At 35.4% G+C, this 20,934-nt stretch overlaps 1 protein-coding gene across 1 annotated transcript in view; it reads right to left on the reverse strand.

Annotated features, from left to right (window-relative positions):
- The window catches only part of LOC143225909 (voltage-dependent T-type calcium channel subunit alpha-1G-like), a 277,496-nt gene that overhangs the window by 63,581 nt on the left and 192,981 nt on the right, over positions 1–20,934 (reverse strand). Inside the window, exons 10-11 of the mRNA XM_076456105.1 lie at positions 18,195–18,346; positions 16,099–16,284 (exon numbers count right to left, since the gene is read on the reverse strand). Coding sequence (XP_076312220.1) covers positions 16,099–16,284; positions 18,195–18,346 — 338 coding nt within the window. The remainder of the gene's footprint in view (positions 1–16,098; positions 16,285–18,194; positions 18,347–20,934) is intronic.

The following is a 20,934-nucleotide window of genomic DNA, read 5'->3' on the forward strand; positions in this document are numbered from 1 at the left end:
AAAGAGAATTTAATACAAAATAATCATGACATTTATCTATTAATTGAAAACAGGTGTACCAAACCAACATACAACTCATAAATCATGCATAATATTAAAGACGAACATGTCAAACAAAAGTTGTTTAGGCATTTCGTGTGTATTTAAAGAGAGTTTAATTTTCCTAGGTCCTGTTTAGACAGTGATTTAGTAGTCAAACAATCAAGACTGTTTTGATTAATCTCATCATCTGATTTCGTCAAAGAATATTTTGAAGAATATGTTAGTGTTTAGATACTATTGTGACTTTCCCTCATAATATACTGATTATAATTTGCAAGTAATAACATTAATTTCTATGAGTGGCATCTCTGAAATGTTTTAATTTGGAAGCAGAAGTGGGCAAAGAATCAATAAATAGATTTTTTTGTCTTTAGAAAGTGCATATTTATTCTTTTTAACGATAAAAAAGCCGAAATTACTTCAGAATCTTTTTCTACATATTTGTGAAACAGAACTGCTGTTCCAAACTGCAATTAAACCTTTTCGGTTATAGTCGCATAGTATTATTACCCCACCCATAAAAGTAAACAACCAATACATGTCAATGAGAGTCCCAGTAAATAGAGAATTTTAAAAAATCTTAAAAGATTGCTGCTGGGGACATAGCTCTCTACCAAGAGGCCTACCTCCACGCCACTGCTTACTAAACATTTCAACTAAGTTTCGCCAGTGAAACTTCACTCAGGTAACAAATTTCAAACAATCCTTAAATGTCACTGCCTCTACAGATTGTTTAAGTCATTTAACGGAAATGTAGGTCTAAGGGGAAAATATGTGGGTTTAATTTACTTGTAAGAAAAATATTATTGCAAAAAGTATAATATTTTTCTCGGGTAAAGCAAATTTTCAGTTTTGTTGAGTACAATTTTACAAACTACAATTTACAAACCCAACAATGTAGCATATGACTAGCTTGCATTGTTGGTTTCAAGTTAACAGTAATAATCAATTCTACTGATATTAATATATAACATCCTGAGATCATCGACGCTGCTAACAAGCATGCCTCAAAAAATGTGATAACAGAATTTATGATAAAGTATTTTGTTCTAACGTTGTGTTATGATTTTAAAGTTTATGCTCATTAACTTTGACGCTAGAACAATTTTTATAATTAGATGCTAAAAACTATTAAACAAAACTGAAACCTCTTTATTTAACAGAAATTGTATCAACCAGGAGTGGGTTGCGTCAACATCTTCAGCTTCCTACACCACTCCTCGAGTATGTAGGATAATTTACAAGTTTATCATGGAAACACTAATGGCAGCACTCTGCTGAGTTACCAAGCTATGCATGATGGTAAAGGCAGTAAAATGTTATTATATTTCAGTAACGTTTAAGGGCTGATGGTAAAAACATTACCTGATTAACGTTTCAATAGTGAGACCAGGTTGGCACGTATACAATGAAATAACACCACTACACATTTTGAAAGGCGTAATAAAAGTGTTTTTCAAAGAAATGTTACAAGATATACAAAAAGCTTTTGGAATGAAATATTAGCTTTTGACTCTCGAAAATCAGTTTTTGTGTTCTTGTGGTACTGAAACTTGTGATATTATGTGAGATTTTTTAAATGTTTCAACAAAAATTCTAATGAGGTAAAAACACTAATAGCTTGTTTGTTTGTTTTGAATTTCGCGCAAAGCTACTCGAGGGATATCTGTGCTAGCCGTTCCTAATTTAGCAGTGTAAGACTAGAGGGAAGGCAGCTAGTCATCACCACCCACCACCAACTCTTGGGCTACTCTTTTACCAGCGAATAGTGGGATTGACCGTCACATTATAAGGCCCCCACGGCTGAAAGAGCGAGCATGTTTGGTGCGACAGGAATTCGAACCCGCGACCCTGGGATTACGAGTCGAAAGCCTTAACCCACCTGGCCATCCCGGGCCAACAATAATAGTATTGGTTTAAACATTAAGATTCTTTGTGAATGGATCGCAGTGAAAACAAGCTCAGGCTAATGTTTTAGTCTTCGTGTGAACCCAGTTTGTTCTTATGCATTTTATCCAAACGATATCAACACAACGTTTATGCTTAAGAACATGTATTTTCCTTGCCCGCTCTAGTGGCTATCTAAAGTTGTTGGTGATTTCAGTGGGCATATCCTATTTTTCACCTTAAACTATTAGACTTTATTCAGAGACCTGTATTTTCTACAAGTTAGTAGGTATTTCTAGTAATTATCCTTTTCTAAACGTATTGTGAGATAGTGAGATAATTTTGAAATCACGAATGCAAACAATAAAACTAAATACATTTATCAAAACAACGTTTCTAGTATTATGAACGTGGGGTGTTTTGAGGAACATTGAATTCTAAACATCATCTTATATGTATTAATGTTATGCCCACGTATTTTCCACTACGGCACTTTTGTCCGACTAGCATTTAATAGAAAACGATGAAAACAATATGTCTAATGATCTAATGAAACTTATAAGGACACGAAAAATATTTAACGTAGAAAACCTCGTTGTCTTTCAAACTGCTTGTTATTCGTTATTGTTATAATGAGGACTATTTTGCATTGCTAACTTAATATATGGATTTAGGATTTTCCTACAGCTCTTCAAAACGCCGAACCTCGTGAGATACTATTGGGATTACTGCTGGAAATATCGGTATTAGCGGAGATGTCCACTAATGAACTAATGCATTCTGATCATTAGAAACCTTTGTTTAATAGCATTACATATTCATATCTATAGCTGAAATAATAAAGTAACTATGTTACCCGTAGAAGCCCTATAGTTCAAGGGCATTTCCAATTACTTACAAGAGGAAAGGCTGAGACCCAGAAGCATCCGCTGCCACAAGGATTTGTCCGGATGTGATCCGATTAATGAGATTGACTGGCACTCTTACAATGCATCCAAGTATAAAATTGTAGAGCGTGTTCAACGACACTGGGACTCTGGCTTCTCAGTTTAATTAAGTTAACAAAGGTTAGCACTAATATTATATGATTTATTTTAAATTTCTAAGCGGTTCAACGTGAGATAAACTATAAGTATTACCGATGAATACAATGTTAACTGATTTGTTATATTTCATTTTTAAACACTAGTGTGCATTGTTATCCTAATTTATAATATAGAATTCTGGATTAAAAGTTTCGCTTTTATCTGTTTTAAAATCAAGTGTGAATTAATCCATGAGACTACTTGAATTCCTTTCCATTATGATTATTTTATAAGATAAAAGTAAATAAGTTAACGTATTAAGATACATTGGAGGATGTTGATAAACAGATATAATAGAAATATTAAATTTAATAACACATATTTAAAGTTTGAACGGCTGACTGATTTAGTGCACGTGCTAAAGTTTATGTAAAACATTCTCATAATTTATAGTAAAGTACGTGTTTATTATGAATTTCTTTGTACATTGTAGCTTTTAAAGTGGATATTGCCCTATGATTATTCTTAAAATTTTTGTAAGGAAATGTAATTCATAAATAGCTAACACATTTATTAATTGCATTGTTAAGATTAGCAAATGGTAACAATGTAATTAATGAACAAGTTAACTAGGTATCTGGTTTGTTTGTTGTTTTGAATTTCACGCAAAGCTAAACCAGAGATATCTGCAGTGAAAGACTAGAGGGAAGAAAGCTAGTCATCACCGCACACCGCCAACTCTTGGGCTACTCTTTTACTAACGAATAAGGGGATTGACCGTCACATTATAATGCCCCCACAACTGAAAGGGCAAACATGTTTGTGTGACGAGAATTCAAACTCGCGACTCTCAGATTACGAGTTGAGCACACTAACCACCTGGCCATGCTGGATCACCTTCTGGTTTATTTATATGTCTTATGCTTTAAAAAATATTGTTGTCCAAAGTAAATATTACCCTTTTGATTTTCTTCCCGTAAAATGAGTTAAAATACAACTAATTTTAACAATTTAACTAATAAACGTGTTTGTGGTTAACTTACTATCTGGTTTTTGTTGTTGTTGTTTTCACATGTTCTGTGATATAAAAATACCGCCATCTATAGTGAAAATTGCCCTATGACTTTCTTTCCATAACTGAATTAAGGGTACCAAATTTTAACAATGTAACTAATAAATGTATCAGTGGTTAACTCATTAATTGGTTTTTAGCCGCGGCTCATAGAATGTCTTCGAGTTAGTTTTTCAATTACAAATCCTTTGCTCATCGCTTGGTCGTCTCTGGAAAGATTTAAGATTTAATTCGTTTTGGACTCAGAAAAAGAAATTCCTTTTAGTTAATGTATTAATCACGCCAAAAGTCCCATATATTACTAATTTATTTTAATTCTAACTAAAATGATATCAGTTTGAGAGTAGACTGGTAGGAATCCCGATATGTAATAAAATCGAATAAGGTATTCGCGCACCCAACGCTTGATATTACTAGAACACAAAAATAAAATATAGCTAATTAAAAGGGGGAAGAAGGTCTCGCAGATTAATATACTCTTAATTCTGCATAAAACAGTTTCAAGTACTGCTGCAGTTGTGGATTCCGTCTTGTTTTAACGTGTTCTATGATTTATAGATATTTTCAGTGATATTCAACTTGCTGACTGCATCACGTTTTTATGTTCATCACAGATACAATATCAAAGCAAGAGTCTGTTAATCTCAGATTCTGCGTTTCAAGTTTACATGTTTATTCGACTTAATTTTTGTCTATTTTGTTATTTTTATCCAACTTCTAAAGTAGGGATAAAATGTGTGTGGATTTTTTATTACACTACCCTCCATTATTGTACTACCAACTTGAAGGGTAAAATTTAAATTTTATATTGTAGAAAAATTGCAAATATCATTATGTGACTTATTAATGAGTAAATACTTAAATACAGCACTACCTGGTGTTAAAAATAAAATGTAATCATAAAAATAAACATATATTGTTAAGGTACGAAATAATTATTTTTGCACACCTACACTAAACTATGTTTATTACGTATCTTCAAGTCGCTGCCAGTGAGTGTTACATTGAAGTAACTGGTGTATAGTGAATTCAGTTCACGTGACTTATCTGCTTACTTTCTTCTGCAAATGCCACGTTGTACGATCGATAAGGTTTCTAAGCTTCTGACAGTCACTTTACAGTGTAACTCCTGTGCTTCGTACACAGAATATCACATACAACACGTGGATTCTTGAAGTGTCCACCTTTTCATTCCCGAATTTCTTATACTGGCTAAATTATAACTCACGAGCTTTCTACAGTGACTATCTTATAACCTCCGGACTCAATACACTGTTTACTGCACAACTCATGGACTAACACTGAGTACCCTATAATTTATTAACTCCTTAAAATGATCGATTTATATTTTCTGAAGTTTTCAGAATGATATTCAACAACTTCCAGCCTTTAAACATGACTACAATACAACTCCAAGGTATTTTAACAGTTACTAACATTTACTGCGTTTCTTCTCTGCTATGACTTCTTTACAACTTAACTATTTTTACAATGTTTATCTAATAAATTAAGGTTCATACACGTGGCTTTAAAAATATTATGTTCTTCGACTTCTTACACTGACTATCCTAAAATCATTTACAGAGTACATTCTATAACATCAGGCTTCTCACAGTGCTTAAGTACGTTGTGTTTGAGTTATATACTAATATGTTGTGCGAAGTCTCAGATTTTTTTAAATAAATACAATGAAAATAAGAAAGAATAAAGAAAATGAACACAGATACAGAATTTTTAGGGCTGATCACAGGAAAGTAAAATAAAAGAATAATTTCAAAACGTTCTTTACTTAAAAGACAGACGGGAGGTGAGTGTTGAAGACCTTCGTAGACGTGTGTAGGGCTGCTTTGTCTACTGCAAGTTCAACTATACTATACAATCATGCCTACTACACGAACATCATCAATGAATACTGAAAGCAGTACCTGAAAAACTGTCACTAAAGCCCAGAGTAGGGAATCAAAGTTCTTCCGATCACACAGTATAGTTTCGTCCCCATCTCTTTCACAAAACTTACAGCCAAAAAGATTCATACCTAGAATGCTAGAGGGAGACCAAACGTCAGAGCAGCAAGTGAACAATGGCCTACCTATCTAATTAACAACTTTAAATACCCAAATCAAAATAGTTTAACTGCCAGTTTAACAATAGCCATGTCACATTAAACACGTTTATAATATTTAATGTAAAAACGGTTTACTTATGTTCGGGTAATAGAAACAACTAGTTGGTAGATTAATGTAGCCTTTTTGTGTTAATCGTACTGTAGACATGTAATTAACAAAAGGCTAGATACATTTACCTAAACATACTCAAAACATATCGTTAGAAAATGAACTAGCAATATGTTATATTTTAGATGTTTGGGTAATAACATATAATTTTGAGCATCTACAAATAACGAACAATAGATTGGTTTGTTTTGAATTTCGCGCAAAGATACACAAGGGCTATCTGCGCTAGCCGTCCCTAATTTAGCAGTGTAAGACTAGAGGGAAGGCAGCTAGTCATCACCACCCACCGCCAACTCTTGGGCTACTCTTTTACCAACGAATAGTGGGATTGACCGTCACTTTATAACGCCCCCACGGCTGAAAGGGCGAGCATGTTTGGTGTGACGGGGATTCGAACCCGCTATCCTCAAATTACGATTCGAGTGCCTTAACCACCTGGCCATGCTGGGCCATGAACAACAGAAACATCAACAAGGCACTCGAACCCGCTATCCTCAAATTACGATTCGAGTGCCTTAACCACCTGGCCATGCTGAGCCATGAACAATAGAAACATCAGCATAGCAATACTATGTTATGTGTATCTCTAGATCTAAGCCCAGATTGATGTGGAAAAAAGGGGTTTGATATTAACGATTCAATAAAGTTTGGACTTCATTGAAAGAGTATATATTACAAAATCCTTGTGTTCTAGTCCTAACAAATTATCCAACCAAAACTCTGAAAGACTCTAAACCTTTCACATGTTCTCAAACATGAAAGCGAACTATTTTCCATCTCGTTTCAAAATTAAGAGGTAAACGTACAATGATTGGTCCTGAATGAAATCTATACATTTGTTGTTATTAACCTGAGGACAGCTATGAAATTAAATATCTTAGTGCATGATCACGAGTTTGTCTGATAACTACATAGAGTAGGAGTTTTTTATTTAACCTAAAATCATCTTAAAGACTGTTATATCTGGCTTACCGATAATTATATAATGCAGTTGGTTTTTGTTTCCTCGAAGAGTAATTTGGCTAACTGGTATGCAGTACAGCAGCCCTACACCAAATCTTAGTATTTTGTGCTTAAATGCTCAAAAAGTGAAAGAAATTTCATAATGTAGTGCAGAAACAAAACCACATGCAGAAACTTCAGTGGAAAAACAATTAACAGATGGAATTTCAGTATATTATAATCTGATAACACTTAACCTTTGCAATAAACCTTCAGTTCTGATTAAATCCAAATTGAGAGCATTTAACCTCCGCAATAAACTAAGTGCAACCTTCTGTCAGTTTTGCTATAACATCATGCATTATTCACTATTATTGCTTAACATAAGACTTAAAACATTTTGTCTCACCGCTAGCTGACAGATCAGTTGTTAGTGTAACGATTAACAAACCTTATATGAATATGTATGTTGTATTATTTGTCAGTTAGAGGTATATTTGGTTGTACTATTTGTTAGTAAGAGGTATATTTGGTTGTATTATTTGTTAATTATAAGTTCATATAGAGTGTATTATTAGTTACAGGTAGTATAGGTTGTATTGCAGTTATAAGTGTATATAGATTGTATTGTTACTACAAGTATGGGGTTACTTGGGTTGGTCGGTGGGCATCTCGGAGGGTGTGTCCAGCGGGTCACAAATCCTCTCCGCCTTGATCCTTCCGGTCAACAGGAGGTCAAATGTACTTCTGCTAATGTTGCTGGTGATCAGCTGATTTCTGTGACATCTGTCCGGGCCTTTGTTGTGGCTGTCACGAGAGATGCTAAAAGGGTTCCTGAGGCTGAAAATTCTATCTCCCTCTTCTGTGTGTGTGAGAAACTCTCTGATGCTCTTGCCTGCTGATTTCTGGCACAAGGGTATTATATCTTGAGGAAAGAGTGACATCTGGTCTGTTGATTCTGCTGCTACTGAAGTTGGTTAGCCTTCTCATTGTACTTGACACCAGCGTGTCCTGGGACATACAAAAGGTGAGAGATTTATCATGGAGTCTCTATCCACCCATCATGTAGCCAGCCACTCTGAATTCTCTGCAACACTGCTATGGAGTCGGTGGCAAACATAACTGTGGTGACATCAGAGAATTCTCAGACAAGCCATCCAAGAGTTTGCTTGACAGCCTCAAGTTCCATCCTGGTGCTACTTGTGTACAGTGTGCATTCTCCAGACTTCTCAGTTATGGGTGTGCCATCCAGAAAGTTCGCAATTCCCCAACATGCTATCATGATCTCTGGTGTGAACGAGCCGTCTGTTGCAATAATAAGATTTCTCTTTTGGCCAAGCTCCTGGAACATCTCCTGGCATGCCACTTCCGCTGCACCTTGAGGCCACCCTCTACAATCTCTGTTGAACTTGACAATCACTGCAGGTTGGTATGGCCATTCCTCTTCTGCAGACCAAAGCCATGGAGGTTGGTTGAAAAGGAAACATGAATTTCAGATCTTCTTGCAGGCCAGTGCAGCTACTTCAAGTCACGACTTCCTCTTTAAATGAGACCTAGGTGCTACTTCAAGTCTTGTGTGGCGTAAAGAAAGTCTTTGTTGATTGGATGGCTCTGCAATGAAAAAGTAATTTCTTGTAAGAATATGAAGCCCATACCCTGGATTTTGTCAAGCCTTGGCAAACAGTATGGCTCTTTGTTATGTTTGCCTGTCCTTGATACTTGGGAATCCAGTGAGACGATGGAGTACTGTCACTGGAGTTGATTTGGTGCAACCTGTGACGATCCTGAGACATGCGTTTTCCAGCCTTCCAAGTTGGTTGCCGCTGAGTTGTGGCAGGGGCAGTGCATAATCAACCACTGAAAACACAAGGCTTCTGTACAGTATGTTCAAGTGACATTCCTCAGCATGCCTGCCTCCTACAGCTCAAAGGGCATTAATTCCTTTTGTAGCCCTAACAATGAGCTCATCCACATGTTTGGTAAAGTTTAGTTGCCTATCAAACACAATGCTCATATAGCACAATGAGCCCTCCTGTGTAATTTCTGTGCATCCGAAAATTAGAATGGGAATATCTGACGTGTCAGTAACGGTTGTTGAGAGTAAGGAACAGTGCTTTGGCCTTCTCTGGATAAATCAGATGCCATTATGTTTGCACCAGTATCTTATGTGGTCCAGCCTGGGTTGAATTCTATTAGGTTGAGGAATAATTCGTGAGCGTTTTTAAATAATTTCATTCAAGCATTACATGCAAGACTATACAATACTTCAATGCATGAACACATTACACCCAAAACATTTATTATGATACTTTATTTCATGTAATACCTAGGTATATAGTATGCATTGTTTTAAACGAAATTGCAAGAAATTAAATGCGAAAAGCAGATAGTGTCGAAAATGCTCGATTTTGTCCACTTGACATTCCATTTAATGAGCTGAAAATGAAAGAAAAAATTAAAGACATATGAAAATCAAACACACCATCTATTAGAGCAAAAAATTATCTACCAAATGACATGAACTATTTTGCGAAATATATATTCATATATTTATGAATATATTTTTAACTTGAAAAAACGCTCACGAATTATTCCTCAACCCAATATTTGTGATAATTTCTGTAGATGTTCCACTGGTATGAACCAAGATGTCATAAACAAATGTTTTGATTCTGATGTCAAGTCTGTCCAGCCTTGCTACATCAAAGGTGAAAATATTAAAAAGGAAAGGTGACAGAGGTGAACCCTGTGGGCGGCCAGTGTTTATGGTTGACCCGCCTGACCTCCATTCACCAAGTTTCATGACGACACGGCGCTGGCTGAGAGCTGACATAACCCATCTGACACATAAAGTTAGAAATCTCAAGTGCAACATCTTGTCAGCGAGGAGAGGAAGTCACACCCTATTGTAGGTATCTTCAAGATCAAGGGCAACTGCTAGAGTGTTCTCCTTTCGTTCAAAACCAGACCACGTTTCTGTTGTGAAGTCGGCGGCATTGATCCAAGTTTCACGTTGAGGTCTGTATTCTTCAAGACCATCAGGAAGCAGGTGCTCAACCTGTTTGGTGATGTAGCGAGCAACAACTCTCTCAGGGATCTTTCCAGTAAAGTTCTGTATCACAACGATACGACATCTCTTGAGTCTTTTGTGATCTTTTCCTGGCTTTGGCACAGCACTTATGAAAGCATCTGTCCAGGTTTCTGGGATGACTCCTGACTTCCAGCTCTGTTCATAGTCTTTGCTAATCTCTGGATCACTTCTGTTGGCAGGTCTTTAACATTCTTGACAGTGATGTCGTCTGATCCGAGTACTCCTTCCTTTTTGGTTCTGATAGCATCCATTACACTTTCCATGCTGAAGCACAGCGTGGGCTCACTCACCTTAATCATCTCTTCGATTTGATTCCTGACCATTGTCCTGTGATCCTGGTCATCGTGACTACTTTGATTGATGAATCTAGCAAGAAATTCTTTTCCTTAGTCCTCCTCAGTGAGTAGTACTTGTCCAGAATCGCTGTACAAAATGGTTCTTTCAAAAGACCTCCGAGCTTTCAGTTTGTTATTGAACTTCCCAAACACCCTGGTGTTGAGGTTGGACTTATCACATAACCTATCCCATTGTGCTCTGATGGTTCTAGCTGCAGTTCTCTTGAACCTTGAGATAGTATCGTTACATTCAATCCTTAGCTTGGTGCCACTGCACTGCTCAAACTCTCTTTTTTCTGTTCTTTTCTTTCTAGGCTGCACCCACGTCAGGATTCCACCAGTTTGGAGCATTCTTGCGTGTGATTATGGTCCTTGGAGGTTTTGCTTTCCTGACCCTGTCCTTGATAGTATAATAAACCCCGGTTTTGTCCTACTGACTGTACACGGCCTTTTTTCTTTGAAGGAGTAACATGATATAGATGGTAAAAGAAGCGTACCTCACACAGGAAGTTGTTACTCCCAAGTCGGTAGCTCCATCTCCAAACGGCTAAATCCCTGGCATCTTCATTTATCAGAGCCAGGTCAAGAAGCCTTTTAGGTTCTCCAACGTTGAGGATGCAAAGATTTAACTCAGCAAAGGCCTCAAACAGTCCTAGACAATTCCTGTTGAAGCTCGTGGAATCTCAGTTGGTGTAGCGTGAATTGAATCCTCCACAATGCGAAATGGGCTATAATTGAAGCTCAGGTTCTGAAGAAATTCCCATTCTTTAGCACTGAGTGCACTGTCACAGGCCATATAAATGCTGGCAATGATAAGTGGGCTGGTTAGTCTGGGGTCGGACACTCTCACTAACTAGATCTTCCCGTTGTGGGTGTTTTATGCTTGGTCATCCAGACGTTCCACTCTCAGTGCTATCTATCCTGCTAGCAGTGGCTAGTCCACTATTACCTAACAGTTTATCCAGAGTCCATCCTTCCATATCGAATACAGCATTGCTTTGAAGCTTGGTCTCCTGCAGAAGTATCAGGCCGAATGCCCCAATTACCTTCTTCAAGATAAGTTTGCTTCCTCTTAGTCCCCTGATGTTGCAGTATGCAACCATGAGATGTTTCCTTCTCAGTCTTTCACACTTTACAATGAGTCGTCTCTTCCCAACTCTTTACCCAGGCCTCTTCTTCCTAGGATTTCTTTTTCTCCTCTTGCTTCTATCCATTCTTCTTCTGCTGACCAGTTGGGTTATCTGTCCAGACGTACGCACACCGTAGCGCCGACCAGCACCTGCATGGGCACCAATTGTCGAGTTTATTGTATCTGTAAGCGACAAATTACTGTCCACTGCCCCATACGCCCCATGAGGCAGGTAGACAGCGATGGGTCAGTACCTGTTACCCAGGGGCTGCCTGGGTTAGGCGTGCGGTGACTGACCAATGGCGCTAAGTAGCATTCCCACCGTCGTAGATGACCCCTGGCAGGTATCCTTAAGCCGATATGGACATCCTTAAAACAGGTGACTGCTACCTACCGTGTTGTGTCTGGTGGTAGCAGTATCAGCAGCTGGAATGTTTTCTCCAGGACATAAGTTGAGCCGTTGGTCGTCTAGAAGATTTGTTATTCCCCTGGAGGACAGTCACTCATCCTCCTTTCTGTCAGGGCCAGTCCCCCTAGCCTTTAGATTAAAATCTTAATCCACAAGGCAGCAGAACTATTTAACCCATAGTTGGGTCTTGAATGGTGGATGTCAGGGCGTATCCACACACCGATGGGCCATGCACATCGCACCTCTGGGGCTCAAGATGCTCCGAGAACCCTTGCAGTTTAGCCTAGGGCCGTGAGGTGCCCAGTTACTGTGTGTTGCCACGGAGAAGCACTGCAAGAATCCTGGTGCAGAAGAGGCTCTGTACTGGCAGAGGGAGACTTACACAATCCGCTCCCCTTTCCACCTGTAGGCTAGCCACAGGAGGCAGCTGAAAGCAAGAATGTAGAAGCACTACACTAAACTACACTACGTCCACTACTCCACTAGTCACATCACTACACTCTGTGGTAGCACCACCACCAAGCATATACAGATTGTATTGTTACATACACTTATGTATAAATTGTATTGTTCGTTACAAGTGTATATAAGTTGTATTGTTAGTTACAGGTATGTATATATATTGTTAGTTATAAGTGTATATACGTTGTATTGTAGTTATAAGTGTATGTAGGTTGTATTGTTACTTACAAGTATATATATTGTTCTTGTAGTTAGTTATAAATGTATACAGGTTGTATTGTTAGTTAGAGGTATGTATATGTATTGTTAGTTATAAGTGTATATAGGTTGTAATGTTGCTTACAGGTATGTATAGGTTGTATTATCAATTACAGGTATATATACTGTTTGTGTAGTTACTTATAAATGTATACAGGTTGTATTGTTAGTTACTGAGAAATATTTGAAAAACTCAGTTTAAATCTTAGTATTGGACGAGAATTTTTAGCGAGTTTCACCAGTTGACTTCAGCATTTTAACATTTTCTTTATAAGGAAAACTGTTTACTTCTTGGTGCTTGAGAAACTCACAGCTGGTCAGTTTTGAAGGCTTCATGCAACTCGTGATAAATTATTAACTTATTAAAAACGTAACGAATTTTGAAAACTTACTTTCTGTATGATACATGTTCAAGTGACATTAGTGTTTCTTCTGAGGTAATATTTTCAATGTATGATATCAATTGTTCTTATATTATTTTAAAATCTACATATATCTTTTTTTAAAATTTGTAACATATTTTAAATAGTTACAGATTTTCAAAACCAAGTTTTACATATATCACAATCAAAAGTTAAAACAATGTAAGTTAAGTATTGATAACAATAATGTACCGAAGATAATACCAGAACAATTAACTATATATATATATATATAATACACTACATTATTTGTTCTTACCATTTAATACCTGGTAATGTAGATAGCTCAAGCTATTGATGCTAAAATAAATTTAAATAATAATTGTACATGACGTATATGTATACTAGAACTATTTTTCCAACAGTCTCTTTTTCTCTCTTGTTTTTTTAAAAACACATTACATATTCAGAAAATCAACTATTTAGCCTAAAAACTAAGAGACAAGTAACGTCACTAACATTGTATTCCTTGTAATGTTCAGTTTACCCGAACAAAACAGAAATTTAATTTTATTTTCGGAATGTTATTAACTTGTGTATTTAACTGTGAAATATGAAATGTCTTGAGTAGAACCAACACTAGCAAGGTTAATGCTTTCGTTGTAAAAATTCAATACAGTTATAATTTGCTGCAAACATATAAGAAAGTAAAACAACGAACAATAATTTCCATGTTAAACTGGAGTGAAATTGCAGTAGAGGTCATCAAGATATTACCCAGTATTACTTACTAGTTCATATTTAAAACCAATTGAACAGGCTAGATGATTTTGAGAACTAATGTGCTTCACTCCGGAAATTTTTTTTATTTTTATTCTATTTTTGATTTCCCCTTTATTTCTCATTTCGTTTGATAATGTTAAAGTTACATTAGTCATTAAACAAAAGTTTCAATGTGTAACGATGTGGCTTTTCGTCTGCAGGTAACTTTATCCGTATCTGCTAAGTTTGTGAATCACGCACTAATTAACTACTAGTGTAAATAATTGTATGTAGGTGCATAGTATGAGTAACCGTTAATTAGAATGTTTATCGGTATAAAACAGTACGCACAGAATCTTCCACTACGATTAAAATCGCAAAGGCTGAAAATGATCAAAGTAAAGCCTAATTAAAGTGATATGTTGAAAAATTCAAACCAACAATAATATTATTATGTTTTGTAACCAGAAAAAAACAAGCGTATTTATTTTTTTCTTACTTTATGAACCTGTTAATTATTTCCGTGTTTAAACACCTTTTCTGGAAGGATCAGTATAATACCATTCTCTCTTTCTTTGGTTTTACATGTATAAAACTGGATATCAGACTCGATGTTTAAAAATAAAAATTAATAATCACAAAATGTAAATTTGCATAATTTACAAAAACTTCTAAGCATTAGTGTGTTCGTGTTTGTGTTTGTTTGTAAGCTTATTAATTTTAATGATCTATGGAACACTATTGGTTTCATCCACTGAAACTAGCTTCCAAAATTCATATAAGTCTGATAAAATATCATCTTATGTTGCATTCAGGTTTTCTCATAATCTTCTTAAATTTTAAGCCCAGTGATGCGCAAAAAAATACATTAGATCCATCATCTGACAGCCAACCTCACTGCCAGGAACGCTTTTTGTCCACTACCAAAATTCATAGGCTAGGTTGAGCCCAAATCATGCGGCTTATATGAAACCTTATATGTATGAAGTATTAAAAGTAATAAATTTATTACATTATACACTTGGATAAGTACAGGGTTCAAGATGTAAAAACATCTTTAATAATTACGCTAATCTGTATACTGTATATCTTAAGACAATCATATGCGTGTAAAGTCGATATACATGAAAGGCTAATTTTACATTCGTAAAGAACTGACAAAGAAGATTACGATGTCAAAGCTTGTATGGACTCATCTGATGTTTCTTTACATTTAAAAAAATAAGTCACGACACTTAGCCTGCTTAACTGTTAGATAGTTTATTTTCTTACTGAATACGTATAGCATTTTGGTTGTCATGGTCTTGTTTAGCCAGTTTTAAACAAAGAAAATTCTTGGGATATTACGTTTGGAAGGCAAAAAAATGAAGTTTAGATATTATTGTTATACACGTCTTATTTGGTACCCAGCTAACGAGATCAAGTTTTAAATAAAAACACTTCCTGGACAGTAACTTGTAGGAGGCAAAAAATGAACTAAGAAATATTATTTTTGTATACGTCTTATCTAAACTTATTATTAGCTATGAATAATTTACAAACAATAACCAAAATATCACCTTTCTAGCGAGATATTTCATCACACATCTTACCGTTTAAAATATTTATCGAAATATTTTTTGCTATTTAAATCTAAACTAAATATATATATATTTAAAACAGTAAAATATTACTTTACTTATACAAAAAAGCGAAAACATCTATGTCACTTGAGCTTTTTGAAAATAAGTGTATTTTAAAACTAGCTCCTACAGAAACTAATTATAACACAAGCTTATTATATTCGGGTTTAAATATTATTAAGTGCTTTTGTGTTTCTGTGGAACAAGTTGTTGAAATAGGTATATTTACTATTTTAGTACATAATCTAAACTTAGATGACAACTTAGATTCTAAAATTAATAATCAAGAGAAAACTTAAAACATTCTATATACATTTACGCGTTATTTAAACACAACAATAAATGAAACTATTCTGTCATTTATCTCGGGTATTTAAACATCAAGGTTACTTTACATTTGTTACATAAGTACTTAAAGATTGGATTATACACATAAAGATAACACATAAAATGGGTGTGGCTGTACCTGAATATAAAAATGAATAAAATGAGCAGGGAGAAAAAGATGGCCACGTTATCCATGGTTCGAAGCATAATCACCAACTGACGCCTCAGAGCAGGTAGGAATCGCACAAGCTTGATAATTCTTAGCAAACGAAAAGTTCGCAAAACAGATAAACCACTACCGCTACTCTGACATAGTTCCACAACACTAAAGGAAGAAAACGTAGAGATTACCAATAAACCACCTCCACTACACATAACAAGTGAGGAATTAAATAATGCAAACTTAAACATCTTATGTAATGATAACGCAGTTCTATAACAATTCACATATCACAAAACCGACATTAGCTCCGCCCTCCTCTTCAAGCCATAGTTACTGTTGCTAGGTAAGTCAAGCTGCTAAGAGTAAAATGGCAGTCGGAACATGTTCAAGTGTTTTACTTAACATATTGAAACAAAACGTTACAATCTGTTCTTGGGGAAGTGACAAAATGGGGTTCAGCTCACAGTAGGGAGTTGTTTGTTTATTTAGTACTCTGACGAATTAACACTAATCTCTAGTCATAAAGTAGGTGGGACATACTGTTGGAACAGTGTTATATAACTGCGTTTGATTTGATTCCAAAGATAATCAGCTGTTTGTTCGTTATTTCTACTAAAAAATAACAAACAAAGTGTGAGTTCACCATTTCTTTTATTTTAATTTTTCCGTACGTATGTTGAGCTAACTTTTAACAAATTTTGGAATTTTATTATCATTATTGTCCACTGTAGTTTCAAACAATTTGAAATATATATATCTTTAAGGAATTTGTTTATCTGATAGAACGATTGCTACTTTATGTCTATAGAGAATTAGATAAACACCTTCTGTTATCCATCCTAACAGTTCTATAAGAAAATAGAAAGAACATAAACATTTCATACATAAAAAAAATTCTTGAACTCTTACGCAAGTCTATGACAACAGGGAAGGGACATTTGTTTTCGGATACTTGAGCAAAGCTACACAAAGAACTGTCTTATTGAGGATCACCCAGCTTAAGCTCTTGTGCTTCTTCTTTCTGACGTATAGTAGGGTTTTACCGTCACTTACCTAAAGGAAGTGCGGTTTTGTTATTTTCGGAAATTGGGCGCAAACGATAAACCCTTTGTTTAATTGTCCGGAGAGATAAGCACTGGGCCACGTTCAGCTTCCAACGAAAAAGAAAAACATACAGTTCACACCTAAACATCCTCTGTAACTTTAGCCAATGCTATAACAATATATTTAATGATTTTTAGCGCAAAGCTATAAGTTGGACTATGAGCTTTATCAGCCGCAAGGAATCAAACCCCAAATTTTACTGTTGTAAGGCGACAAACTTACTGTTGGCACACTAGCGGAGTTGTAATAATATAAAGGGCAAAATAATTACACCATAGATAAGTCACTTACACGATTTTACATACATATTGGTTTGGTTTGGTTTGAATGTCGCGCAAAGCTATTCGAGGGCTATCTGCTCTAGCCGTCCCTAATTTATCAGTGTAAGACTAGAGGGAAAGCAGCTAGTCATCACCATCTACAGCCAACGCTTGAGCTACGCTTTTATTAACGAATAGTGGATTTGACCGTCACATTATAACAAGCCCACGGCTGAAAGGGCGAGCATGTCTGGTGTGACGGGGATTCGAAACCGCGACCCTTGGATTACGAGTCGAGTGCCTTAACCACCTGGCCATGCCAGGCCACATATGTATTTCAGATTAAAGAAGGAAAACAAACAAAACATTGAATGAAATATCACATTACCTTCGTCTACACAAAACAGATCAAATAAAATCATAATAAAAATAGGCAGTTTCCACAACTGTGATATGTATAGTAGGATAAAAAGTTTAAAGATCTTTAAAGTGACTTAATATATTACACCACACAAGGAAAATTATCTCCTGATATTCTGAAATGTTGAAGAATAAAAATAAAAAGAATATTAGTAAATGACGTAGTTTTACGTCAAAAGTATAGTATTTTATCTCAAAAACACCAGAGAGCAATTGGGAGCAGGTCATAAACACCTATTAATAAAGTTTTGTTCTACAGTGTCAAGAAACAAATTAAGAGGAACCTACCTAATGATGACAATGATTCCATCAAACACATTGAAGCCGTTACTAATATAACCAAACAGTCCTTCAGCCAGGATTTTAAGTACCATTTCCAGACCGAAAATACCGGTGAAAACTAAATTACTGATTTCTACTGCAAGTGTTAATTCTTCAGGCTAGAAAACGAAACAAAACAGAACATGTTCTTAATAACTACATTAATATCCTTTTGAAAAACAACTTGCAACGAAAGTCAATAATGTTAGATGTAGTTTAGATGTCAATTCCTTATCGAATTATCGCGTACAGTAATAATATTTGTAATAAAAATGATTCATTTGAGACGTAACTTTAACGATTGATGTGGATTGTTCTGAATTTCGCGCAATACTAAAAGAGAGATATCTTCGCAAGTCGTCCCTAATTTAGCAGCGTAAGATTAGAGGGAAGGCAGCTAGCCATCACCACCCACCGCCAACTCTTGGGCTAATATTTTACCAACAAATAGTGAGATTGACAGTCACATTATAACGCTCCCACGACTGAAAGGGCTAGCATGTTCGCTGTGACGGGGATTCGAACCCGCGACCATCGGACTATGAGTCGAGTGCCTTAGCCAGCTGGGAACGCTGGGCCTAACTTCAAGGATCTCTGCAATATAGGCAGCAAACAGTATGGAACATGAAGCTTTTATACCTGTCCACTATCCTTTACAGTGTTACAATTTCGTACCTTTTTGTTCCATTTTCTACTGAGGCTTTATGAGCCACAATATATATATATATATTTTAACCATAATTTTTAAGCCAAACAACACACTAAAATTAAACAAAATATATTCCTTTTTTTTAAAAAAAGAAGATCCTAGGGTACAAGCTACAACGTGAAATTATAAAATATATCTTAGGTTTTGGAGATGACTGCGGATGTAGCAGTAATTAACACGAGCCGCATATATAAGCACTACAGTAATAGTAAACGTAGTATACTGATATGGTTCAATGTCGTGTTAATTAGTGCCTCTACCATACTGGTTGCAGGAATGCTAATATCAAGAGGTAAGTTTCATCTTACTTACCCCGAAATGATAGTACCTTATTTTCCTTATTTTTATTTTCATCTTTCTCTATTTTTTTATTATTATTCTTATTTTAACTTGGGAGAGCAGTCACCTTCCCACAACTGTGTATAGGCAGTGAAGGGTGATATAGGTGTGGGACCTTGTGGACTTTAGCACTCACATCTCGCTCTCCTAATTTCCAATCTTCGTATGCGAGACTAGCAAATTGGAAGTTAAGACTGATAGACGGTGTATCTCCACTGCAATGTGGGTCCTACATTTTCAGTCACCTCCTCCAAAACCTAGAGTACATTTCATAATCCCACGCTGAAGTTTGTACCCTAGGATCTTTTTTTTTAAATTTTAATGTGTTTTGTTTTGGCTTAAAAATTATGGTTATAATATAATTAATCAGAGGGTGAGATTTGTTGTTTCTAGCACAGTTCTTCCTCATGATTTTCTTTATTTATTTAAATTCATTCAAACATATTTATTTAATTTCACTAATATATATAGTTGGGGTTTTGCGAAATTAATTACACATTTTAAGCTAAATGCTTCGAAACCTTAATCTTTTGGGATTTGAAAGTTTAAACTGTTTTTGTAGCACATGCGCAATTATATACGTTTTTTTTTCTAGATACTTAACTTGTATTTAATCATTACATTCATCATCTAACTGTGTTGTAACAAATACATTCACATATATTTAACCATTACGTTCATTATATATACGTAAAAACGGCTCGTTTGGGTTGAGAAAATTTTTTTTACGTAGAGGAGTGAACAACGTTTCAACCTTCTTCGGTCATCGTCAGGTTCGCAAAGAAAGAGAGAGATAATTGACCGGAAGCTGACCACATGTTTGAAAGGGGGTTGTGTAATGAATGTCGGAATGTAGAGGGCGTGCTTAGATGTTTGAATATATAATTTTATATTTTTTATTTTATTATTATTATTATTTATTATATTATATTTTAATATAGATATAAAGGTGTTCCTTTGTATTGGTTTATTTTGGGCTTAAGTTGTTGTATAAGTAAGGCTTCTTTAATTTTGCGTTTGTTTCTTTATTTAGTATTTGAGTGTTTTCTATGGTTATGTTGTGTTTATTTGACTTGCAGTGTTCGAAAACGTGTGAAAGTGACTTTTTATGTTCTTTGAATCTGGTTTCCATTTTTCTACTTGTTCCTCCAATATAAAAGTCGTGGCAGTTATCACATTGTATTTTATAAATAATGTTGGTTTGGTGTTTGTCAGTGTAGTTTTTACATAGTATAAACCTCAGTTTTGTGACTGTTTTTTGAATAAATTTGGTATTAACTGGAATGTCATATTTTGTTACTAGTTTTTGCCAATTGTTGGTTATTTTTCTGCTGATGTCGGGAATATATGGTATGCAGCAGTATATGGTTTCGTGATTTTTTGATTCGTGAGATATATTTACTTTTGTTGGAGAAACAAGTAGAAAAATGGAAACCAGATTTAAAGAACATAAAAAGTCACCTTCACACGTTTTCGAAAAAATTCTCAACCCAAACGAGCCGTTTTTACATATATATTTCTCTACAAGTGGGTTTCTCGACATCACTCATTACGTTCATTATCAAACTTTTATGTAACAAATACATTCGCTTATATTTAACCATTACGTTCATTATCTAACTTTAATGTAACAAATACATTCACTTATATTTAACCATT

This window comes from Tachypleus tridentatus, chromosome 9 (genome assembly GCF_004210375.1).
Source record: "Tachypleus tridentatus isolate NWPU-2018 chromosome 9, ASM421037v1, whole genome shotgun sequence".
NCBI classification, from domain to species: domain Eukaryota; kingdom Metazoa; phylum Arthropoda; class Merostomata; order Xiphosura; family Limulidae; genus Tachypleus; species Tachypleus tridentatus.